General features: G+C 34.5%; 2 protein-coding genes across 15 annotated transcripts; one reads left to right on the top strand and one right to left on the bottom strand.

Moving 5' to 3' along the window:
* The first annotated feature begins 18 nt into the window (after positions 1–18).
* Positions 19–1932, top strand: LOC113704006 (BURP domain protein RD22-like). Its single transcript, XM_027225596.2, has 3 exons — positions 19–177; positions 282–387; positions 784–1932. The coding sequence occupies exons 1-3, from the start codon at positions 139–141 to the stop codon at positions 1824–1826; spliced, it is 1188 nt and encodes a 395-aa protein (XP_027081397.2). The 5' UTR covers positions 19–138; the 3' UTR covers positions 1827–1932.
* LOC113704005 (helicase and polymerase-containing protein TEBICHI) lies at positions 1301–22490 on the bottom strand. Of its 14 annotated transcripts, none has more exons than XM_072060854.1 (30): positions 22399–22457; positions 22234–22315; positions 21389–21840; positions 21002–21227; positions 20023–20916; positions 19110–19174; positions 18493–18598; positions 18206–18406; positions 17877–18077; positions 16160–16561; positions 15742–15954; positions 14855–15205; positions 14524–14676; positions 13753–13971; positions 13439–13657; positions 13250–13367; positions 11496–12649; positions 9968–10165; positions 9101–9360; positions 8026–8215; positions 7818–7928; positions 7360–7712; positions 6668–6776; positions 6407–6547; positions 5183–5279; positions 4289–4705; positions 4159–4187; positions 3955–4058; positions 3303–3578; positions 1301–2487 (listed from the first exon to the last, which is right to left on the bottom strand). In XM_072060854.1, exons 1-26 carry the CDS (start codon positions 22422–22424, stop codon positions 4638–4640), a joined length of 6609 nt encoding a protein of 2202 aa, XP_071916955.1. In that variant the 5' UTR covers positions 22425–22457; the 3' UTR covers positions 1301–2487; positions 3303–3578; positions 3955–4058; positions 4159–4187; positions 4289–4637. The 14 variants fall into 14 exon arrangements, with proteins under 14 accessions (XP_071916955.1, XP_071916957.1, XP_071916959.1 ...); XM_072060856.1 differs by having other exon boundaries at positions 3303–3570; XM_072060858.1 differs by having other exon boundaries at positions 3303–3525.
* Positions 22491–26961: the final 4471 nt, after the last annotated feature.

Genomic DNA, 26961 nt, shown 5'->3' with positions numbered 1-26961 from the left:
CCCTGAACCCACATTCGGCTATAAATAGCACTATAGTTGTTGCCTTTTATCTTCAAGAAAGTTGTGGTTTCATTTTTCACATCTATCATAAAATTTCACTTCTGTTTACACTTCCCTTGGCAGCCAGTCTCTTACAAAATGGAGTTTCGACCCCTACATCTCTTCATCTTTGTTGCTGTGAGTACAACATTGCATCAATTATTTACGCTTTTGCCAATAAAATGTATTCTCTTTTACGCTTTTTCCAATAAAATGTTCACTTGTTCGTCTGTGTGTTTCAGCTAGCTTGTGTGTCAAGCCACGCAGCACAACCTGCTGAGACATATTGGAAATCTGTGCTCCCTAACAGTCCTATGCCGAAAGCTATCGAGGATCTTATACAATCTGGTCAGACTCAAACCTAAAAGCTGTTCTTTCACTGTTGTTATTCAAAAACAAAATGCTTTTTTGTCTCAATGCATTTCATGTTTCTACATGCCAGTAATGTTCTCGAGAAACCACAAATTAGGCTTAGGCAATAAACAGTGATACAAAGGTTAAAAGGGAACGAGTCAGCAAACTCTAGAATAAATACTACTACAGAGCATAAGACATTAAATTACCTTTTTTTAGCAAAAAATTGGCAAATCCGGTACATGAAAAGGAAAGTAGATTTTTAACAGTTCTTACACAAGGAAAACTAATCCTATCTAAAGAAAGAAAGAATAAGACATTAAATTACCTATAAGGTGGTAAGAATAGTATATTCATCCGTGTGTTCATGCTAACTGGTTGTTATGGCAGAAACGGTGGATGATAAAAGTACTTCAGTCGGAGTAAGTGGTGGTGGAGTAGATGTTAATGCTCAGGGTGGAAATCCAGGAGGCACCAACGTGAATGCTGGGCACGGTGGCGTAGATGTAAATACACCAGGAGGCACCAATGTAAACGTCGGGCCTGGTGGAGTAGGTGTTAATACACCAGGAGGCACCAACGTGAATGTTGGACCGGGGGATCCAGGAGGTTCCGAGACACAGGGCAGAAATCCTGAAGGCACCGATGTGAATGTCGGGCATGGTGGAGGTGTAACCGTATCCTCAGGCCACCACAGGGGGAAACCAGTATATGTGGGAGTAAGGCCAGGGACATCACCATTCTTGTATAACTACGCAGCAACCAAGGATCAGCTCCATGACAACCCAAATGTAGCTCTTTTCTTCTTGGAAAATAACATGACTCGAGGATCAAAGATGAACTTGCATTTCTTCAAGACTTCACTTGGAGCCACTTTCTTACCTCGCCAGGTTGCTGAATCAATTCCTTTCTCATCAAACAAAATGACTGAAATCTTGAACAAATTCTCGGTGAAGCCCAACTCACAGGAAGCTGAAGTTATGAAAAATACAATAAAAGAGTGCGAGAAGCCAGGCATCCAGGGAGAGGAGAAGTTCTGTGCAACATCATTGGAAGCAATGGTAGATTTCACCACCTCCAAACTGGGGAAGAACGTTCAGGCGATATCAACAAATTCAGAGAAAGATACTCCACTGCAGAAATATACCATTACAGGAGTGAAAAAGATGACAAATGACAAAGCTGTAGTATGCCACCAGCAAAATTATGCATATGCTGTATTTTACTGCCACAAAACACAAGCTACTAGAGCATATACACTTTCCTTGGTGGGTGCAGATGGAACAAAAGTTAAAGCAGTCGCAGTATGCCACGAAGATACAACAAAATGGAACCCAAAACACTTGGCTTTCAAAGTTCTGCAGATCAAGCCAGGACAAGTTCCTGTTTGCCATTTCCTTCCTGAGGATCATGTTGTCTGGGTACCTAAATAAATATGTGCAGGAAACTCCAAATGCTTGCCCATTTGGTTCTATTGTAAAGCAATAATATACTGGTTGTAGTACCACTAATAAACATATCCCTCTTATTTACTCAAAAGTTTAGACTTCTCTTCCTTTGATTGGATTTCAGAGTGAACAAATCCTTCAAGTGCTTATCAGTAGCACAATGCAGATTAAAAAATCATTTTTTACTATAATTGCAAATCAAATAATCTCCCCCTGCACAGGAATAAAATTGCACTAAAAGTCTTTTAGCATCAGTTATGAGCAAAATAATTGACAAATTCCAATTCTCGGTATAGATTAGAGATGGTAACAGAGTAGAGGATGAAGTTAAATGCCTACCACATAACTGTAAACAAAAGTAATTGATGGATTTAGTATAAGACTGTTTAATATCACTTCAACAAACATAGATGGTTTTACTCAGATAGAAGATTCAGAGTAGTATGTTTCAGACAACAGCTACAAATCCACTGCTAGTGTCTGAATGTGCCTCCTTATTGTGGATTTCGCATCCCTCGTTAACCATCAAGACTTCAGCAGTTCCAGTAAGGTGGCCAAATATCCATCATAAATTGGCCATTGACAAGTTACTTTCGAGTCTTTAGTAACTTGGAGTGGATAACTTTCATTCCTCCTTTAGATCCTCCTATTATAAAATTGAAAAACAACATGAAACTACTTGGTTCAAATTAAACGACTTCAAGTGGATGCCAAAGTGATATTATGAATTATAGATGTTAGTCCCTTGGATGATTTATACAACAGAGCAAAGGACGAGATTGAAAGACAAGAAGAAGTTTTCTTTTTTCAAATGTCTACTAAGAAAGAAATCAATTACAACTATTATCTGTACTCAGGATGTAGTTTGACCAGCTATACTAAAAGACATCTTGAGTATTAGATTCTATGCTTAGACTATATGTCAGATAGTGAGTGAGTTTCTTTATGTAAGGCAAGGCTCTCATGTCCTCCTCTGAAGTTGTAATTTCATTCGAGTACTTATGGAACTGGTATGGTGGGTCAGCCAATAACAAACCACTGTAAGGCGTCTTTCTTTAAAGACAAGACAACAACAACAAAGATTTCAAAACCACTCCTCACATCTTTCCCTGAAATACAGAAATGCTCAACCCAAAAGCAACCTAGGCCAACCGAAAATAGATTTCTAACAAACAGAATCAAGAATTACAGAAAGAAAGAAAAAAAAATGAGGTGATGGAACAGAGAAAAAAATAAATAAAAGAAGTCCTTGTCATGCGAGAAGTGTTTTTAGAATGCATTTTGAAACCACAAGTGTGCAAAAAACAGCAACAAATGAAAAATTAAATAGTGGCCACCTGATCCTCCAAGATAACACTAGGTGAATAAGCATGATATGCAGGAAGTATTGTACTGTGAGCCTTCATCTTCAGGCCATGTCAATGTAATAACTAAAATATTCTTCAGTTTATCAAATGTTACCTGTGAATCTCAAAGAAACAACTGATGAAACAAATCCAGCATACCCACTCCATCTCATCTTAAACATCTTAAGTTCAATTGCGCTAGAGATTGTGGTTTGGATATTGCTCTGACAATGCATATATGAGATCTTTACTTTGTGCAAGACCTTCCATGCAATATCCATTCATACTGCCACCACAGCATCCTTGGAATTTTCTTCTGAATCTTCAATTTTAGTCATCTAAGAGATGCAACAATATTCTTCAACAGAAAAACCACTTAATTCCTGAAAAGCTTTAACAAATGGCTTTCAATAATTTGGCAATAAAGTTAAGAACCCTCCAGCCAATGCTTTAGCATGACAACAAATTTTGAATAGAACACTAGCGGAGCCTTGTTATCATACTAAAAAGAACAACAATAAACTCTTGATAGCATTTGTCCAGCTCAAGTTAATTAACATTGGGCTGGCTTCAATCAGCAAGGGAAAGAGAACCTTCCCACAATTAAAATTCAGATAGAACATGCCTATACACCCTTCACTCAAGGCCAAGGCAAAAAGACATGTTTCTTAATACAACATTAAATGGTCTGTTAAATCATTTTAGCATGCTTTAGTTCAATCAGGACTAACATTAAAATGTTTTAGTTTAGATCAATCCGGACTAACCTTAAAATGTAGAGATGCTTTTCCTCAATTGGATCATGCAGTCATGAGAATTATGCATCAGTAACCACTCCTCTGAAAGAATAGCATCTCCAACTTTTGACCGTCTGCAGGATGAAAAACGCAAACCCCCTTCGTTAAACTGCACTATTATCAGCCTAACAACCATTAATAGATGATAAAATGGATCATGTGTGAGTAGCAGACTTGTGTTCTCTGAAACAGCTTCATGAGTCCTGAGATTACAGAGGAAATAAAGTTAACTGAACAAAGAGGAGGCCTTTTTTAGCAATTGTTTCATCCAAAACTCATCAACTAAAATCTAACTGAAACGAACTTGAGATGTGCTCCGTCAGCTGCCAGAAAACTCGTGGAAGACACACTTATCAAATTGAGCATGTCAACTAACTCGTGGAAGACACACTTATCAAATTGAGCATGTCAACTTTTGAAAGCAATCCACTGCCAGGCAAAGATATTTAATCGCTGCTTATAAATGGCCATTGGAAACACCAGTTCAGAAGAAGCAGCAATTTCACAACAATCAATTTGCTAACATGTTTCAGGATGTTTATATATTGCATACGGCATGTATCTTGTTCTAAGGATGACATTGCCCTTTAATCAAGGGAACAACGAAAGCCCAGAGTTGTCAAGGGTTAGGCTCTTGGAGAACTGTCTTTATTTTATTCAGGATGGAAAGGCTCCATAGATCCCCATGTTTTTCCGACCTTCACTTTAACAAGCAAGGGAACTGAGAAAGCAACAAGAAAATCAATATGAGCATATTAATTTTCAGAAGAAGGCTACTCAGTTTTATTTTACATATAACCAGAAAGGGCAAAAGGGAGGAAAACAGATAAAACAGTAACAAGGCAAAGGTCATTTAAACAAAAGGAATGAGGCTGGTAGACTTAGAACATATGTGTGTGTTTTTGTGTCTATGAATTATGTACATCTATATAAATATGTAATTTTTTTTTGGGGGGGGGAGGGGGATGGGTTGTTAGAGAGAGAGAAAGGGAGGGAGGGACGGTGAGAGAGACAGACAGACAGACAGAGAGGGAGTGAGGAAGGGACGGTGGGAAGAAGGGAGAGAAAGATGAGAAACAAATGATACAAATGATACAAAAGTAAGCCCCTAATAAACAGATGCTTTCTTTCACTTCCTTGGAAGCACTCAGACCAATGGTTTCATGTGCATTGCATACGCCTTTTGTTAGCCCCTTACCAAGAAGTGAAGCAGCACTTTCCATGCTCAATTGAAGCAACAATCCCGCTTCTTTTACAACTAAAGGATCTGCTTCCATCACTAATTCATCATGTACCTGAATAGCATTTAAATAAAGCATCTATTAAAGTACTTATTCAGAAAGAAATAAACAATCCATAAAGCTTCTTCATAGTAACTAACAGTGATATGAAGTTGTTACTCGGAAAAGGTCAGCGGAAACTTTTTTTTTTAATGAATAAAAGAGTCCCTTATCTATTTCCAAACATGAATTATAACAGGAAAGGATACTAAATGAAGTTTCACTTCTAGCAGGAATGTTATATGCAACTGTAACAAGACTAAATGATCATGACATCATGCCTGTAGCATGTGATAACTTTCATATGGCTTAATCAGTGGCTATTTTACACCTTCAAGCATTTTGCCATATATGTCTTCCAAACTACAGCAATTTAGCTATGATTGTTGGTCAGTGAGCTAATCATTATAAACCAAGAGATCCTTAAAGCATTTTCTCCTCCCCCACCAATCAGGCCAGCCTTACAATTAGCAAAAGAATTTATCATCTGACAAGAACCGCAGGAGATCTGAACAATTTACTGCAATTAGTTTTTTCTAAAAAGCATAATAACTCACATACTTCAATCTTTAATACAAGTGCATTCACTTGAATCTGCACATGAAAGAAAAGTTCACATTCTAACTGGCCACCAGGACATGAAGAAAAAGACAAATTGATCAACATGTCTCCCATTAGACATACTCATACAAGCTTGCAAAATATATTAAAGCTCGACATTCGTTTACAAAAACTTAGCTTCCCTCACAACTAACAAGAAATGTAAAATGAAGCTTTTTCTTGATGGCATCTCATTTCTGCTCTTCATCACAGGGAATGATTTTCTATTACCTGTTTACAGCTGCCCCTTTACACTAACACGAAATGTAAAATGAAGCTTTTCCTTGATTGAATCTCATCTGTTATCTTCATCACAGGGAATGATTTTTAGCTACCTGTTTACAGCTATTTAAAGAATGAAAAACATGATTGTCGAAGGCATCTGCTTAGGCTAACACTTTTACATAAATCTTGGTCTATCATCCTCAAAGTCTTAAGACATGACAGCCATGGTCCATACATACCAGTTATCAATTTTCAGAGACATGAATATTCGAGTGTTACCCTAATCGGTATAGTCATATACAGAGTCTATTACTTGCCTGTAAAAGGATTCTGCAGCGGCCTTTTAGCATGTGAAATTTTTCAGCTAACACACAACTAGAGCAAGACGTGTCAGCATCTTCAGCAACCACAGAGTGAAGATTGATCATCGCAATTTTAATGATATCGGCAGCTGAACCCTGAAGAACAGAAATCAGTTTAATCTAAATGATTCTAGCCACTAGTCTGACAATTAGTCAAAAGAAAAGATACAAAGCACAAAAAAAAATAGATATAAAAATGGAACATGAAGATACTACCTGACATATAGAATTCACGGCTTGTCTATGAGCTTTAGATTTTTCTTTGCTGTTTCCAAATTTTATCTTCGCCAAGAAACGCTTTCGCCCCTTGAGAGTCTTCACATATCTAAATGGAACAGAAAATCAGATTACCATAAATCCAGAATATTGTCCACGGAGTTGAGACAACCTGATAAAAGCACATAGCTAATCCTAGAGCCCAGGTATGAGTTGAGAAAATTATAAGAATCTCAAGTAGTAACCGACACTATAGTTCACCTTCATAGAAAGAGAAACATCCAGAGGTTGAACATAAACATGCATAAATAGAAGTAAACCAATTAATCCTCATTTCAATTGAACCTTAAAAGCCCCATTTCTATCAAACACCCACCATGGTCACCAAGTGAATTTTGGTCTAATTTTTCCCACCTTATAGATTTTCCCCCAGCCATGTTATAGAATACAGATAATATGGCATTCAAATCTCATTCTTTTAAGATTCAAATGTAACATGTAAGCAACCATATTAGGGGCAAAGAGCACCAAGAACCATTTTATACCAGCTCAGAGATGGAATATGACAGACCAAAAGGATTAACTGTATTGACTTAGGCTTTTTAAAACCAACATTCAAACATAGTTAATCAAACTCTGAGAAGTAAAATCCAGGGTAAACATATCAATGCACTCATATTAACAGAACAGACCCTTTCTGGCGACAAGATGTAACCACTTCCTGAAGCCACGTAGCAACACCAGGAAAAGATGTCTTAAAACAGCGAATTCTTTCTGCAGCTTCATCTGAAGTGCAGTTCAACTGTTCTGCCAGGCTATTAGCTCCCATTCCATACAGCATCCCATAGACAAGCCTCTTCGTTTGATCTCTCTCTTGTGAGCTGACACTAGACTCCACTTTTCCGGTCCATTTTGCAGCGATCATACTAAAAACATCACTGTCACGCTTATTAAGTAGCTCAACCAGCGAAGGATCTTTAGAGAAATGAGCCATCAATCGCATTTCAATCTGAGAATAATCTGCCGTTAAAAGATACCAGTTATCCTGCGAAATCATTATATGAAACAGTTAAAAGAAAACCAATATGAAAATCTATTGATAATTCCCCAATAATTACATTTGTAATACCAAAATCTTAATCTTCAATACCTGAGTAGCTACAAAGAATTCACGAGCATTGACTTTGTGGTATTCGTCAACAAGCTCTTTGCCATCTAGATCAATTCTATTCATCTTGAAGTCAACCACATGTTCAACACACTATAAAATCAAAAGCCAGAAAGAAATCAATCATAAAATGTTAGTGAAGAACAATACAGAAGAAAAGTCATTGAAAGTATGGCAAAAATGATAAAACCTGGAGATTAGGTTCCTCCATTGAAAGCCTCCCAGTTGCTGTAGAAGTTTGGAGCCAATGTCCGTGGAGTGTATATCTTTGTGTCCTTGCAGACAGTTTAGAAAGGGAACAAATGGATCCCAATGTACAATTCAAGAGCTTTGCAAATGTCCGGTGTTCTTTAATAACAGGAATGATAGGATGCTCATTCCTGACAAGCAAGCACATCAAGCATATGAGATTCTTAACTTCAAGTATCAAAATTGACTAAGTTGGAAATTTTTTTCATGACTAAGATAATAGAAAGAATAAAAAATGAAGAACCAGTAAGGTCAAAAATTCATTTGTTCTTTGCAACAAGAAAGCAAAACAAGAAGGCGGACGATATCTTAATGAGCAAACTGAAAAAGAAAAACATCATGAAGAAAGAAGAATCAAAGGCATGCTATTCACCATGAAATCACAAGGTGTTGCCTGAAGGCCTAAATGTGTACATCCTGGTGCAAAAACAAAGTAGAAACATAACTAGTAAAAAATTGCTGAAGAAACATATCTTCATATATATTAAACTGTTTTCCAACAAAATGAGGACACATGTGCAGAATAGCTTATATCAAACTCCATAATGCAGTCATTGGATCTGGCTGAATAACCAGCCCAACCATCAGGTTAGCTATTTTACAAAAACATTCATGTAAATATCATAAACTTGTCAAAATATAAGAACTAAATGCCATCCAGAAAATGTGGATATGCAAATGATAGGATCATATTTATGGTTGATTTTTTTCCTGATGAAATCATTAATTCCGATCAGATAGTAAAGATTCATTAAGGACTGAATGGCTTACGTTATTTGTGGTCTACTTCACAATTAAGACAATCATATTGAAGCAAAAAGAAAGCTAAAAATTTCAATAGACAAGATTGCCAACACTTGCTGCACCAGTTTTCCAGTTCAGCCAGTTGGACCAGCAAGTTATGTAGATGTTGCTTAACATAAAGTTCATAGAATTTTCATAATTAGTAGGCTTATTGGCATATAAAAAGGTTGTCCCATAATAAAAAGCAATTAGCACTAAAACTCCTTCAATACCTCAGCAAATCAAGACAACGCTTGTCAGTACTAGGGTGATATTTGCCTTTGTTGTGCCCTTCTGGTATAGGAATCTTCAAGTGTTCATACAGTACATTTGCAATATCTGCTGCCATGTATAATGAAAATGACATCCCAGCCAACTGGTGAGCTTCTTTCTCAAGATATTTTAATTTTTTTCCCAAGATATTCCGTGCAAGAAGGCATCCTTCCATGTCAACGCCAATGCCCCAAAGCTCCATATCTGCAAGAACATTGACCTGCAAAACAAGATAACAAAAATTTATATTGAGGAACGTACATAGAAGCAAGCAAGAGAGCATGTCCTTCTGAAAAGCACAGACATAAAAGATATACAAGCCAGAAAAGGAAAAGCAGCGAAAGCCAATTCTACTATGCAATGAAAAATATTTCTTCTAGTATGTAATTTCAAGAATTTGCAATCGTACATATCAAATAATCAACAGACGTCAGTTCAGAAAATCCACTGCCTAATCCAGTGAATGTTTCTTTTTTGAAAAATGAATATTCTCTTCCAGAATTAGACGATGGTGGTTCCCACTAATCAAAATAAAATCATCAGCTGATCTCAGTGGAGAAAATCCAGGGCCCTAGCCATTGTGTGAATAGAAGTCTCTTTATAGAAACATTTCTATCATCACCGGTTGCTTGAACAGAAGATTTATCTGTTTCCCAAATTAACATTTCCAAAGCCACCACAAATTCAATTTACTTTCCATCCAATTTTCATTGTTGGATGCACATTCAAAGTTGTGGAAAATCTATAAAACACATCTATCATCCTCCATGCAAAATGTATTTAAATTAAACTAACTTTATCCTTCTCTCATAAAGAAAAATTCTCACCAGTGGGATTTCAATGCTCAAAAAGGCTTCAACAAGTTCTTCAGATATTAGTAATTTCCAAAGGACAGAAGATAATGCTCGTATTTGTGCAACCCGTCTGCAGCAACCATTATGAGCAACTCTTCGCATTTGATTCTTCCATCTACCATTCCGGCTAGCTGCTGCTGCCGCTTCGCAGGATAACCTTTTCTTAATTTCCTATATAATACATATAGAATTCAGAAAATACAAGTAAACACAAACAAACATATGATCAGAAATTACTCGTGAGATGTAGACAAGTTAATAACTTCCAAAGAAGTGTTTAGATTTATATCACACATCATAAAACACATGAAAGAGCCTTCGCCCCAAGATGCTTATAACATTCTATCTACAACCTATTTTTCATCCTAATACAGTTGAGAATCGATAAACAAAAACAATTACTGTTATCAGGAGAAAAAAGAAATTATTCACACACATAGAATTATGAGCTGTCCAAGGAGAAAGATCCTCATAAGTCCTAGCATTATGCACTTTCTTCCAAAACAATCTCCACATTATGAGTTCTTGGTGGGCCCAATATAATTTGCAATCAGAACATAGATATAAATCTTTTATTGAGTTTTACAATCTTCAGCTGAATCCAAAAGTATGACACTCAACTGTTAGTTAAATTGCCAAAACTAGAACTCTTTCCTTTGATAAAATAAGTAACTTCAACACCTAAAATTGGAGAATTCATGATTACCTGTCATTGATGCACAGGTGTGCAAATTTTAAAAAAAAAAAAGTCAAAAAGTTACAATTTTCTGTAAACAAATATGGATTGTAGAAAGAAACAAAATGTTAGGGCTAATTAATAGTATTTATAACTGATCATAACAAACTAAGCAGTACTTATTTGACCAGTAAAATACAAAACCTGCACATCTTGAAGAAGGACGTTTTTTGGAGATACAAAAAGTGACATTTCTTTTAACACCAAACTGGCTGCTCCCGCTTTATTAATAGTAGGATATTAACAAAAGGTAACATTAAGAAATGATAAAATTTCAAAGATACAGGTTATAACACGTCTCCTGATTTTGGTTTCATAAATCCACCATTTACACATGCAGATATAAACTTTGCATAACTACAAGTACTCATACTTCTAGCCATAATTTAAGCAAACAAATTAGGCAAAGATCTTATTTTTCTACTCATAGAACTTGTACAGTGGCAAACACAACTTAATTCATTGTTTCTATCCCATGCTGCACTAAATCCAGAAAGCAGTGCACAGGAATGATCAAATCACATATAGTTTTTAGATGTAATTTAGTACTCCTCTTCCATGACGAATTACGGTACCATCACTTACTGCTGATGCCAAATCAAAAAAAAGTACTATATACTTTTGAATCCTTGACTCATGGCTATACCAAACATAATAATGTTCTTTCTTAAAGTTGACAGTGGAAAAACGAACGAGTTCTTTATAATAAAAAATACTTTTTACTGAAAGTCATAGTGAGATTGTTGACATGACGCTGATGATTACCTTTTCCAGATTAGGATTGGAACTTTTCTCCTCATCAGGCCAGAGGATCCACGCAGCAATAGACAGGTCTATAAAATTTTGCACATAAAGGGGGGACAGAACAAAATATGAGTCATCAATAAGTTCCAGACCCACAGATTTGACAGCAGAATTCAGGTTACCCAACCTATGAATGGAAACAGCAGGATACCTAAGCACCTGTATCTGAACTTTTGAATTCCATGTGAATTTTCTGACATCTTTCTTCCCTATTATTTTTCCAATTCTTTGCCAGCGAGATTTGCCCAAATCAAACTGATCCATTGGAGGTATTACATTCCCGTTATCAGCAGAAATATTTGACAACATTTTATCCGTCTTTCTGCTGTTAGACAACAATAGATCCTTGGGAATACTCACATAATACACAGGTGAATTCTCCCAACAAATTGCCATACCATGTATTTCAAAAAGAACAGTTGAATTAACTTCAGATCTTCTGTTAAAGTGAACATCCAAGTAAAACTCTTGACTATTATCCCACCAGTTTAAAAAAGTGTCAAATCCACCAGGAATGTTGGATGCGTTTATGGGACCTTTGTCCAGTAACCTTTCTTTACTTGCAGTATGTGGAATGCCTCTGTTTTGCTGCTGCTCCCCAAAATTATCGATCTTGTCAACATAACCACTTCTTCCATGGTTAATACTAGATAATTGACAAGATAGGGAAGTGTTTGCATTGTCTACATAATCAGAAGTAGAATTATGCATGTAAGGAGCATTAGGACCTTCCATCACTGATGCAGTCTTGTCGGCAACAACCTCACCTTGCTTGGCACCAGCTGAATTTACCCCAGTAAATGATGTCCTCGCTAACTTCTGTTCATGAGCTTTTGATACAAACCCAGTTATATTGTCAGTTTGCTCATTGTGTTTCAAACCACCAAAGCTACTAGTTGACTCCTCTCCGGAAGAGCTGGATGCTTCTTTCTGTGGTGCATTTCCAGCAGCAATGGATAATAAGGGTCGAGAAAGAGGTGGAACTTCAAGTCCAAGTGATTTGAAAGCTGAGAAAGCAGCAATCCTAGCCTCTTCTGCTTTCTCAAGAACAATCCTTCGTGCACCATTTTTAATCTTCTTGGCAACTCCCAATTGTATTCTCCACTGTGCTGTGCCTTTAATATCCAGTTATCCATGGAGTAGAACCAGGTCAGAGAAAAGTTAGGAGACAAATAATGCAACAAACATGGCAAAGCCAAATAAGCACAATATGCTTTTCTTATTACAAATTTCGCAGCTGCAATACGATTGGAATCATTAGACTGGAAGTCAAAGCCTTGTGATATAACATGTGTATGAATACCTAACTCCACTGTATCCTTTGAAATTTAAGCGGGACACACAACTACCACATACTGAGTTCATGTGGCAAAAGAATAAAAGGGGAAGATAAATTCATAGTCATCTCCATTGATGCAATACACAATTCTAACATTTCCAGTCACTATGGGTATGATAAATTGTCAAACAAAAGAAAAGTCAGATGACATAAGCAGAAGTCGAACTAAACTCAAATGTATAAGAGTGGGGGAAGCGAATAGCCTGTCAACACACTTGAATTCAAAGTGCAAACATGCATATGCTACATGCAATTATTAACTAAATATATAGTAAAGTTAAACTTCATCTACCCAAAATGACAAGCATGTAAGCTAGAAATAACAGAAGGAAGCACATAACCAACAAATATCTCAAGGGATACTACAACATTGTACCTTGTGCAGCCCATGATGAAGATTCAAACAGTGCTTTGGCAATCTCAGGAATTGATGCCTCAGCAATTGTTTGAGGAGTTCGCAGACCAGCTTTATAAAGTGCTCTAGCTCGCGAACCCTAAGTTGTATAGGTTTCTGTTTAGATTCACCTGAAAACCTTAAAAAAGACAATATGGCAATGTAACTAACCTTAACATAGGGTATGGTGGTAAGCTCCACTATCTCGGCCTTAACTCCAAATGAAACACGATTCTGAAACTTGGCAACCAAATCTGCGAGATCATGCCAGCCAAGCCTTTCACAGAAAACAGAAACCATGGATGCAAACCTTCCTGCATTATCTTGTAAAGCTTGAACCATGCCTCTGGCCACTTTAAAAGCCGCACACACCTCAGCAACGGGGACTTCCTAGAACATGAGTATAAAATTATCTTGTTAGGGTATGAAAACAATTATAGGCTTATTGTTTTTAAGAAGATGCATATAATTGAATTAACTTTCACCTGCACAAGTGTCAACAAGATTAGAGCAACATAAAACCGTCTGGACACTCGAAGCATTTGTTCATCTGAAAGCATTGCAGAGTTCCACATTGCAATACAATTTGGTTTTGCCTGCAAGCCTTTGCTGTTATTCTTCAATCTATTAGAGGTGCGAAGTGGTGCTCCATGGGCCATACGCATCAAAAATGGTTCTTGTACTCCAACTCGGTTGCCAACTGACTGCATCTCATATGGGGAAAGAATTTAAGTTGTATGCAAATAAATAACATTGGCAAATGGTTCGCATATTGTCCTAAATACAGCTATCAGTATAAACCAGCTTCAAGATGATGTCATGTTTTATTCTGGATAAGTTCGACCAAGTAAAACATACAGGACCTCACAGGCCAAGCAAAAGCACATAAGACAAGACAATCCCATTGAGAAAAGAACCAAAGATGCTAAGTATAAACAATACAATAGCCTAGATGGAAATAAAAACAAAGAAGAGATACTGTACAGTTATCATGCATCTATGGGTGTCATTTTTTGCCTCAAGTGTTTTGTGCTTTACTTCAAAACCAGCATTCTGGGACATGCATGCCTATACTTCCAGCAATAAAAACAGCCAATTTTGTAACATAATTTGTCATATGAGATGATGCACACCTCTATGGGTCAAACAGTGTAAAACTTGCTAGCACATACGCAACTGAAGATGTTATCCTCCAAAGATGGAGCAGAATATGACATTAACATGGAAGGCCAGTGGAGAATAAGAAGTAAAATTACCTTATCTAGAGCAGACAACTCCATGAATCTTTCATAGTACAACTCCCAGTCTGGCTCAACATCCACATTTGTCGGTGTTACTAAGTATACCAAATGTAAATCAGATGCTAGCACAAATCCATCCCTTGCCCTCGTCAAATCATCCAGCACAATCTAGGAAAAATTAAGAACGTGGAACAGAATGAAATGTTAACAAAGTCACAAAAACTCACATAATACACTTCTCTGGTAGGGCAGAATTACAAAAAGTGGCCTCAAATCAATGTTAAGACATCAAAGGAAAGCAAACCGGAAAAGAGAATGAAGAGATACAGCAGAATCAGAAATTTACCATTGACTCTTCTGGGCTGAGAGAACTGCCAAAAGATGCACGGCCAAGAGGAGTTGTGGTATACAGCTTAGTGTCTTCACTCCATTCAAGAAACTTTTTATGGCATAGCCAGCGGAGAGAATCCTGTGCTGATCTCACAACATCTCCAAATGGTTTTGTTGAGTTGAGAAGTGTACACCTTACATATCGATGTATATCGTTAGCAGTTTGAACAATCCCACCAGCAACAACTTCCAATATTGCATGGGTCATCCCATTTTTATCTTCTGACAAGCAAGAATACAGTGCTGGACAGCCCTCATTTAAGATCCCCAAAATTCTTTTGGTCTCTTCTGGCTTGCAAATTAGAACCTGTATCCAGAAAGTTAAAGATATAGAATCAAGATGACACTTTTTAATTATATAGGTGATATTACAATAGAAACCAAAGATTAGCCAAACAAATAAAAAAGCTCCAAAATGAAAAAGTAAACACCAAGAAGGAAATAGACAATAATCCCTCCACACCAAGTTGAATGCCTTAAAATTTGTACACATTCTCTCTCATTTATTCATTTGCTCCCCACAGAATAAGTATTTAAGAGAACTGAAGTTGGTTTCATACCAAACATGGAATACAAGAAAAGAAAGAATCTACAAGTAATTTCATTTTCTTGAAAGCAAATCAGTGGATGGGAAAAGAACATCACTAAGTCCAGTTCAGAAACAGGAAATGCTCTCCAACAATTTCATTTTCTTCAGATCAAATCAATGGATGGGGAAAAGGACACCATTTAGTCCAGCTCTTAAACAGAAAACACTCTCCAATTTTGGACATGATAACACACAAATATTGCTATCAGTTAAATAGGTGATATCAAAAGCTAGCACTAAAGGACTAAACTTACACTCTCTCCCTTTGTATCTATACCAGTCCGACCAGCTCGGCCAGCCATCTGCCTGTATCTTGTCCCATCAATAAAATCACGACCAATACGAGGTTGCCGGAAAATGACTCTCCTTGCAGGCAGGTTCACACCAGCAGCCAATGTAGATGTTGCCGTTAAGACCCGCACAAATCCTTTACGGTAACATGTTTCAACAGTTTCCCTTTCTTCAACCTTCACAATTACAGATCCAGCATGTCAGGAGGAAACTATAGGATGGATATTGCAGATAACTAGAAATATATGAGAATTGGCAAAAAGAAATACAATTCCTCACAAAAGGCAAGACCACAAAATCCACTATAGATAAGTTCAACAAGAGAACAGCAACCAATGCTAGCATAAAATTCATTCCAAAAGACTAAAATTGAAAACACACCGTAAGGCCAGCATGGTGATAGGCTACGCCAGCAGGAAGAGTCTCTTCTAGTACAGGATCTAAACCTGCCGGAGATCTACGCAAGGCATCAATAGCAAATTCAAGATCCATTAACTCATTCTGACCATTCTGGGGGCTGACAGAAAACTTCTTAAGGTACTTTACAACATGTCTAGCAGTTGACTCGCATCCTTTCCGACTCGAGCAAAATATCAAAACTGAGTGACCTTCTTGAACAATCTCATTGCATAATTCAACGATATGATCTGGATCTTTACCACCAATATCAGCTATTTTAGGAATTGTCCTAACGATGTTCATTTCTTTGTTATAGATGGTGTAACCCACTTTAATGTATTCTTCCAGTGGAACAGGCCGAAAATCAGTCTCATAGAGAGCAGCCTGCTCAAAAGACAATAAAAAGATCAGTTACAAAGTACAACACACAGCCTTTTATTTTTTTTCACCAAACGAGGTAGCACTCTGGAACACCTAAAGACAGAACACCTACATACAGATACATATAAACAAGTAAACCAGTGTATGCATGTTAAAAGGAAATTGTTGTACAGTGTATGATTTCATATTTAAAATTGTCGAGTACTCACGCATTGGCTTTGCGCATTACATACTGTCAAATGTTTTTCAAATAACATTTGTGAGGTATCCTTGTCAGTGCAGGTTTAATAAAACACGACACTTGATTCACCTAGTCATCGAGGAGCTTATAAAGCATGTTCCAGTTCCATATCGTCTACTCCCATTTGTGAGGTATTATCATTGCAACACCAGCAACACAAAGAAAAGCACGATAACAAAAGCACAATTGTGAGAATGCTGCCTACAGCAAACATGACATTCAAAAATCAACCTTTGGATCCCTTACCGTATATCTGATAGCCAAAGAGTTACAGAGTTGATTTATTATTTTCTAGTATTCTATGAGATGATAAACAAAATAATCGGCCATTAATTTTAATCTGCAGAGATATTAGGGTCTGCTGAGATAATGTTTCCGAAATTTTGAACTTGAGTACCAATTTAATGGTCAATCGATGTTACAAAATGTTAGACAAGTTAAAATAGGAAAGAAACATTTGTTGACTCAATAACAAAATAATAGGTTCCAAGTCACGTCAAATGGTTTTTTATTTTCTGGATTTTAGAAAGCATTTTCCTACCATTTGATCCCTCAATTTTAATATGAAGATCTGACCTCAAAAATGAAAAGGGGAAAAAATCTCGCCACTGTTTAAAGCCAAATGAAGATGCCCAACTCTTATAAAAATCAAACATAAGCAAATGTTATCAACATTAGAAGTTCAGTGAAGAGGCCAAACTCTTAATTGTACAGATATAGATCAGTATAAAACTTTCAATATTGTTTCAACCAGTAGAATTGATGACTGAACACAATATGTCTCCACATTAATTCATTAATTATTTCATTGTAAAATAGTCTTGAATAAAGCATATTAGGCAAGATCCTAAAGCCAGTTCATAAAAAGATGCATCCTGACCTAAGAGCAATCTTCACAAAAAGCAGATAATCTGTCTAATCAAATTACTTAAGTGCATGACAGATTTTTTTTTTTTTTCAATTTCATATTATCATTTGAGGAGCTGCTTCTGCCAGAGTAAATCGTCAAGAAAGACTGCAAAATTCATCTGATGATCTGCATGTAAAGAACACACACAGCAATGAGATACCACATACTTGAAGCCAGTCAGCTACTGCAGCTACATTCGGCAAAGTTGCACTCATCCCAACAATTTGGAGACCACGTACAGGGTCAGCTTTACTGCTGCCTGTACCTGAACTTTCCCCACTAGATGATTCTGCACTGCCTTCACCTGCTGCATAGCGAAGTTTGGTAAGCAAAAGTTCCAATAGATAACCCCTATGCTGGTCACCAACCTGCCAGAAAAATGCATGATGTTATGCTATGAACACAAAACATGTAATTGATTTGTGAAACACATAACTATGAGAGAGCAGAATAAGCTTTGTTGCAGCATTACAAAAAAACTAAATTGAAAACATACCATGTGTAGTTCATCTATCACAATGATACCAAGTTCTGAAAGACGACCCTCTTCTAACAGTCTGTTAATTAAGGAGTTTGCTTTCTCAATTGTGCATACTGCCACAGAGGTATCCTTAGGAAGAGTTGCACCACCTTGATTACCATAGTAACTACGTACTTGCTTACCAAGTGGCTCCAAAAGCACCTCAAGATGTTCGGCCTGCATCAGTTAGATACTAAATAAACACAAGACAAGTATATCAAGTCCTCGAGAAAGCTATTTGTAGAACAAAATCCAAACACCACCTTTTCTGCACATATAGACACATATGGCAGAACAAGAAGTGCCATTTTTCCGGTTGACAGGATTCGTCGTAGCATCAGTATCTCAGCAACAAAACTTTTGCCAGCACTACAGGAAACAAAGAGGAAAATAAGGATAACCTGGACAAACTTATCGAAGTATCTTACATATGCAATGCTTTTTGCTTGTTTAATCAATTAGAGAAACCCCCGGAAACCTCAATAATGAATGCATCCAAATGTACAAATTAGAAAAGAGCAGTTAAGGAAAGACTATGGACAAATTAAAGCATAAAAAAGGAAAACAGAATAGCATGTGGTAAGAATTAATTTCAACTAAGTTTTACAGTAACAAAGATCATGGTATAAGTAGAGATTACGTAGATATAACAGTTAACATCATGCTGAAAATATCACTGTAGCATTGTATTTTGTGAGAAGTATTCCATTTTCTCTGAAAGTTAATGCTTCTCCGGGAGTTTCAGAAGTTAACAATATCAGTAGACGATAAAGCTTAGATGGATGTTCAAAGAAAGCAACATTTGGAAAATAGTTGGTAGTAGAATGACCAATTTCACTGAAGGTATTGAAATGAACTACAAATTGATTTGCAAAATTACCTTGTAGATGCAGAGTATACAAGATTCCTGTTCTGCAAAACACCATCCACCTGAAGGCAGTCAACCTAAAGAAAAAACAACAATCTTAACTCAACTGTTAGATGAACCATCTTAATGTGCCATGAAATGAAATCTTAAGTCACTAATTCCTAAAAATAGCATAGGATAAGGACCAAATAGAGGTGAAAATAAAAAGGTAAAACATCACCTAACTTCATCTATTAAGTCCTATCAAACCACTATGCCAGCACTATAACAGATGAATCTCCAAAATCCAAGGCTGCTTTCAGATTTAAGACAGTTTACAACATGGAAAATGAAGTACAGACACCTAGCACAATATGATCAACCAAGACAATGACACCTGTTCTGATAAGTAATTTATCAAATTCTTTAGACACGGAAAGAAAGATATGCCAAAACAACACATGAACCCAGATGTTAGTTGCCAACATATTAGAATGCAGAGGCTTCTAGCACAGATCCTATAACAGCAATAGCAAAACTTGTCCATTCTAAGACTTTACAAAACATTGACCTACAGCCAACATATGATTTGCATCTATGAGCATAGATCCATAGTACAGGAACACAGGTTCTCAATCACCCATCAATATATCTCTTCATGAGTTCCCCTTCTTCTTGTCGTTATATAAAAGGGAAGACATCATGTCTATATTACATATTACATATCTTTTCTTGCTTAAAAACCAATCAACAACATAAACATCTCACATTGTTTTTACCCTAGAAACGAGCCAACAAATAACAGAACCTAAGTTAACATGAAGTATGGACCACAATAACAGAACCTAAGTTAACATGAAGTAGGGACCAACCAATTGGTCCAAAGCATTAGTGCCAACGGTAGCAAACTAATATTGATAGCACTCACCAAAGGTGAAAGACATACCTGCCATGGATACAATTTTGACATTCCTCTTTTCTTATATATGCTGCATAATTCAGAAGGCAGCCAGTTGTTGAGGTCCAAACGATCCTCAAGTGGTAAAAAGCTTGAAGGACTATCATCTTGATTGAAGCCACCTTTAGGAGTTAAATCATTCAATCTCCTATCCTTTGTGGTAAACATGTCACTGTGATCTTGCGCCCAAATATTCAACTTATTTTCAGTGGCATCATATTTGGATATCATATCTTGTACTCCAAGCAAATCACATTCTGTATGAGCAGCATTATGCTGAGGGCTCAAATTGTGACAAATTTGTTTATTTTCTTGATTTTGGGACGCACAACCAGGTGTTTTTCCTTTAATAATATGTTGTGAGCTTAAATTAACATAAGACGGGGTTTCCTCATCCATGTTGTTGTCCTCAATCTTAGAAAAATCAAAATGCTTTACAGGAAGTGGAGAAACTTCTTTAACCAAATCTTTGCTGTGCTTCAATAGTGGTCCAACAACAGAATTAATTCCACCATTAGAATCTCTGGCAACACCTGCATCCAGCAAGTTATTCAACTTATTGCCACAACCTCCACCTGGTAAATTATTTGCCATACTTGTCTCTTTATCAGGCTTCAAATGTTGAGATTCTAAAGCAAATTGGGAATGCAAATTATCTTTAGGAATAAGCAAACCATCAGCAACTTGAATTGCTTCCTTCCAGAAAGTTTCTCCAGGTGAAAATATGGAGCTTCCGCGTCCTGACTTGGGCGTTTCAGGACGTCCAAGTTTACCATTGAGTGAACCAGGTGTAATACATCCAGCTGCATCAATGGTCAAAGAGGCATTTACACATCTCTTCAAGCTTGTTCCAGGTACTGTTTCATTATCACCCAATTCTATCTGCAAAAGTCATGTAATGACATACACAAACTTCAAAACTATCGGGGTAAATTAGGTCATAGAAGTAATTCTAATAGATACTCACCTTTGTGGAGCATTTGGAAACAGCATTTCCAGATTCATCAATAATTGCACTCTGCAGGGGCTTGCTATGTACATCTCCAGAACAAGTACCTTCACCTTCAACATGCAACTGACTCATATTAATATTGCAATGCCTTCTCTTATATGATCTATCCTCTGAATCAAGTGCAGATGGACTACCATGCCTTTTAATTGCGTGTACATTTGTTTCTGATGGTACACTTGCACTACAAGGCAGACAGCAGAAAGGATAGGATATGAATTATGATAGAAGAGACAACAGGGATGAGCACCAACTAATTGTCAGTAACAGCAGATGAACAGAATTTGTCCTATGTATTTATCATCTCAATTAACTATGGATTCACTGCTAAAATAAAGCCAATACCTGCAATACAAGGACAAAAAATTCGTTGCAAACCGCTTTAATTCCGGGTTTTCAGCTTCTCCAGCTGGTGCATTTTCTGGAACTTCCTTACTTGCTCCAGCTACAGAACCACCAAAATCATTCGAAGTTTCAGAATTTACCCTCTGAGCATCTCCAAATAAATCAAGACCTTGAGAACGGACTTCCATCGGCAAAAGAGCATCTTTCTTTTCATCTTCAGAAGATAAACTAATCTCCAACGTTAAATTTCTCTTAATTGGAACTCGCTTAACTGGTGATTCGCTAGCTGCCCGATTAGGGCTATTTTTGTTCTCCTCTGAACCTACTAAAAAATTATCCAAAGAGCCTTTGGTACCAGGAGATCCTTCAACTGCAATCTTTGCATCTTTTCCAACTTTCTTGGACTTCACACTTGGTGATATAGCCTTCCTCTTCTTCTTCGAAGCAAAGAACTGTCCACAACAACAAATAAACCCAAAAACAAAAACCATAGATAAAATTCAGCCAAATAAATCACGCAATCAAAATTTACAATCACAAAATTAATTCAAGGTGACAAGAGGAGGAATTTTACCTGAAAGTACCATAAAAACCTCACCTTTACTGAAAGATTCTTAACAATCATACTATTTTTTAATGCCAAATTGTATGAAGAAGTTAAATACAAGAGAATTTTCCCAGATAACTCAAAACCCAGAAACAATATGCTAAAAGAATCCAAAAAAGATCAAATTTTTACAGAAAAAATGCATAAATTTTTTGACTCTAGCATAGCCATACATAAGTTTACATATCCCTTTTGTCCTCATCATTTTATGACATTAAGGATGGAGAAATACGGATACCTGGTCGATTCGGGCTCGAGGGGAATCCCCGGACGCCATGGCCAAGAACTGTAAAACGTAAGGGATTAAGGCTTCACGAGGCCTGAATTCTTGAAAACACGAAATGAATTAAGATAAATCCAGTGGAATTAAACATGTGGAAATCAACAAGATTCAAGTATAAACCCATTCTTAGGCTGCCTAGAAAACATCCCAGAAAGTGAATACTGTAGGGGCGGGGCGAGGGAGGGACCTTTCTGGGCTCAATTCAAATGTTTTGGGTATTTGCTATAGTGCCCCGCTATCTTATCAAATTTGATTGGCAGTTTTACGGACTGGTCCCCCAAGTTAGTAATTAATGGCACCGAGAACATCGCGAGATATGTCATTTTGCTATATGGGACATGGAGATTAGTTAAGTATGGGTACATTAAAATAGTAACAATGTATAGAAAGTGTAGGCACCAAATTGCGCTTTAGAGGTGGAAACACGCACAATTTTTGCTTTGAAGCTGGAAATATGCAGAATTGAACTATGGACATATGCACTAAATAAACCGTAATTAGTAACTAAGCTAGAATGATTCAATTTCTCATCACCTATATCACTTTTTTTTTAAAGCACCTCTCCGTAATAGAAAAGAAATACTCCAAGTGTTATTATTCAAGCGGCGGCCTTCATGTGTTGGTTTAAGGGTGTTTTGATAAGTTATGATAATATTTAAACTTTTTCTTAGCAATTTGTATTATTTTGATATGGAAGCATTTTTTCACATTGATGTGGGCAAAATATGTTTCTGTGTATCTTACAAGTTGAATTAAGTTACTCAATACTCAATAAAAGCTTATCTGATCTTGGTTCACCGACTAAATCAAGTGAAGAATTAACAAAATTTAGTATTTATTAAAATCATGTGCTTAGTGAGAATTTATTTTAATTAGTATAAGATTAAAAAATTCATACGTAAATAGTTGAAGATACGAGCTTGGTCTCATAAAAGCTCATGAAGTTCAACTCGGTTTATATACATGTCAAGTTTGAGCACAATTTCAAATTTATTAAAAATACACAAAGAATATTGAACATTGTAGTTTTGGCAGTAATTAGGCTCATGTACATCCTTAATCCTTACCAGTATTCTTTATTCAACATTATCTTCTACTTCTATTCCTCTCTGTTATGTTGCTATGCGTTGCTGGTTCTTATTCTCTTCTCCCTTGTTATGAATAACTCGTTTCCTTATTCATTATGTTTTTCTTACCTTTCTTGTGTTTTATTGCTCATGGTTGTGCTATCGAAGTTTTCCATTATATTCTACCTCTTTCGATGCATTTTGATATTTTGTCGCAAGTGTTCTTTCCTAACAAAGCATATGTCATTATTTTGTTTATGCAATTGTCAGTGGCACTTCTTTTGACATTTTAATTACATATCTTATTTGCTTTAAGGAATTGTTAATGGCACTTCTTTTTGACACTGAAAAAATCTATACTAAACAACATATGATTTAAACAACAAAAACAAATAAAAAGATGTCTCACCTCCTTGATTTTAGAAATTCTCATATATGTGTCTATTGCTTAGGGATATCATGGGGTCCGTTTGGATTAGCTGTTTTTGGGGTTGTTTTTCAAAAACAATACTGTAGCATTTCGTTTATGAAATACAAGTCCGTTTGGATTAGTTATTTTTGGGGTTGTTTTTCAAAAACTATATGAAAAACTTTTACTGTAGATGTTTTTTGGATTATTTTTAGAGGTATTTTTAAAACATATTTTTGAGTATTTTATAATTTATAATTTTTATATTTTTATATTTATATACATTTATGCATTTATAAAACATTTATAAATAAATATATTTATATATTTATATAAAAATATATCAATATATTATAAATGTATTATATTATACATAATACATAATATAAATATATTTATAAATGTATAAATGTATATTATTATAAATGTATAAATTATAAATGAATATTATATAAATGTAAAAATTATAAATTATAAATTATAAATTTTATATTTTTATATAAATATATGTTTATGCATTTATAATACATTTATAAATATTTATAAATAAATATATTTATATATTTATATATATTATAAATAAATATATTATATTATATATAATACATAATATATATTTCGAAATGTATAAGTGTATATTATTATAAATATATAAATTATAAATGAATATTATATAAATGTATAAATTAATATATCATAAATATATATTAATATTATGTATAAATGTATTAATATAATTAATATAAATATATAAATGTATTAATATTATGTATAAATGTAAAATTAATATTATGTATATTAATATAAATGTATAAATGTTTTATAAATGTATTATATTATATATAATAATAATATAAATATATATTATAAATATACATAAATATATATTATGTATAAATGTACATTTATATAAATGTATAACCTATATAATATAATATATATTATATTATATATAATTTTATAATATATATTTTTAATATAAATATATTATAAATATATAAAAATATGTATTAAATAAATAAATTATATATAATATGAATAAATAAATATATAAATATATTATTTATAAATATCTAATATATATAATATACATTAATATTAATTATAAATATTTGAATATTAATAAATATGGTGTTTATATAATATTTCAATTTGTAATATTTATTGTATATTTCATTATATAAATATATAATATAAAATTTTGCAATTTGTATAATATAAATAATATTGTATATATATAATATAATATACATAATATACATTTATACATTATTACATATTATGTATATTATATATTATACATAACATTATTATACACAATAATGTGCATAATAATGAAAGTACATTAATAATGTATATATTATAATATAATGTACATAATATATTATGTATAAATATTTATACATTTATTTATACAATATTACATATTATGTATATTATATTATATTATGTATAATATTAATGTATATAAATATTTATATAATATATAATATATAACATATATAACATATAAATATATAATTTTCAAATTGTATATTTCAATTTATATTAATATAATATATATATAATATAAATAATTCAAATATACATATTAAATTTGTATATTTGGAGTTGTTTTTGATATAATGTTTGGATAGGGTGATGATTTACAGGTATTTCAATAAAAATACCCCTATAAATTCATTAAACTTATAATGAAAAGTATAGGCATTTTTATCCTTTCATGTGAGTTAGAAAAGCTATAAGGATTGTTACTAACAATCAAAAGAGTACAAATATCTCTCTTTGCTTATTTAGATCATCATTTATGACACTTTCAATAAGCCTCTTAATTTGTATTTCTTTTTTTCATTTTTGAAATGTTCCTTTTTTGCAACTTTTGTTGCTTTGTATTTTATATCTCATTTGCTTATATCCGCCTATGGATTATGTCCTATGTTAATTAGCTTTTTGTATCTTTATGTTCTAAATTTCTTTTTTATTCGTACTATATTCATGGATACAAATTTTGATCGATACACTTTTTGTGTTAATACTATTTGAATTTATATGTTTTCATTATTCTTGAATTGTACCTTGTATTGAATGGTTTTCAGTTTATTCATACCAAAAGAATTCCCCAATACAATTTATTTCAAATTTAAGTTTTTAATGTCATTGAATTTAAAATAATTTGATATATTGCCTCTAATAAATTACTATTAGATGAATTAAGAGTTTTTCCAAAGAGAAAATAACTCTTATATCCAAATAGGCAAAAGAACTTCATCCAAAATAAAATAAAAAATTCAATCACCTCAATAAAGGAGATTTGTCTGAGGAAAACTAAAAAAGTCAACCGAGAACCTTCGTTGTTTTGGAAAAAAAAGGACCAAGAATGTTTGTCCAAAGTCAAATTTGAACCTTATTGCCCTTATAAAGTGATAATTAGGTATTTTTGGAACTCTCTCATAGTCTTGAAATAAAAAATGCTTCCAGTAAAATAACAGTGCCTTACTACTAACTTTGTTTATTGTTGTGTATGAATGTTTCTATTTTTTATATATGGATATTTATATGTTATATATATATATATATATTACAAAGTATATTTGGTAGTATTTGTCTATATATTCATATCATCAATAAACAAATTTCTTAATCAACATTTTGTTCTTCCTATTTGTATTTTCTTCATAACAAATTTATTAAACAATATGCTCTATGTACAGGTGTACATGCTTACTGCCTATGTTAGCCTAACAGCTAATCTTATTATTGGAAAAATATTTTTCAAAAGCAATTCTTTATATTGAACATATTTGCAAACAATGCCTACAAGTTTTGAAAATCTTATATAATCCTCTTATATATATGTTTAAGGTTTCGAAAGCTTTTTCTTTGGACCTTAAGGAAAAAGGAAGTGAGAGACAAAGATGATATTCAAAATGGTAGGTAGGCAGAGAATAGCTTAAAAAAAAGGAACTGAATTAAACATTATTCAAGAAAACAATTAATTTTGGATCATTTTGACGTGGAAAAGCTGAGAAATGAACTCTTGCGCAATTATACTTTCATGATTAAGGTCAAGAACATTAAGAGATTAGTTGGTATGGCATCGGAGTCAAATTGTGGCACCAATTTGACTATATTTTCATATTCGAACCGAGTATCAATTCGGCTGAACTTAGGGGTCAGGAGTCAATGAATTCGACAGGATTTAACTAG

Source organism: Coffea arabica, chromosome 8e, assembly GCF_036785885.1.
Source record: "Coffea arabica cultivar ET-39 chromosome 8e, Coffea Arabica ET-39 HiFi, whole genome shotgun sequence".
Lineage (NCBI taxonomy): Eukaryota > Viridiplantae > Streptophyta > Magnoliopsida > Gentianales > Rubiaceae > Coffea > Coffea arabica.
Note: the sequence above shows the minus strand (reverse complement) of the source record. Positions and strands in the feature narration are given on the sequence as shown.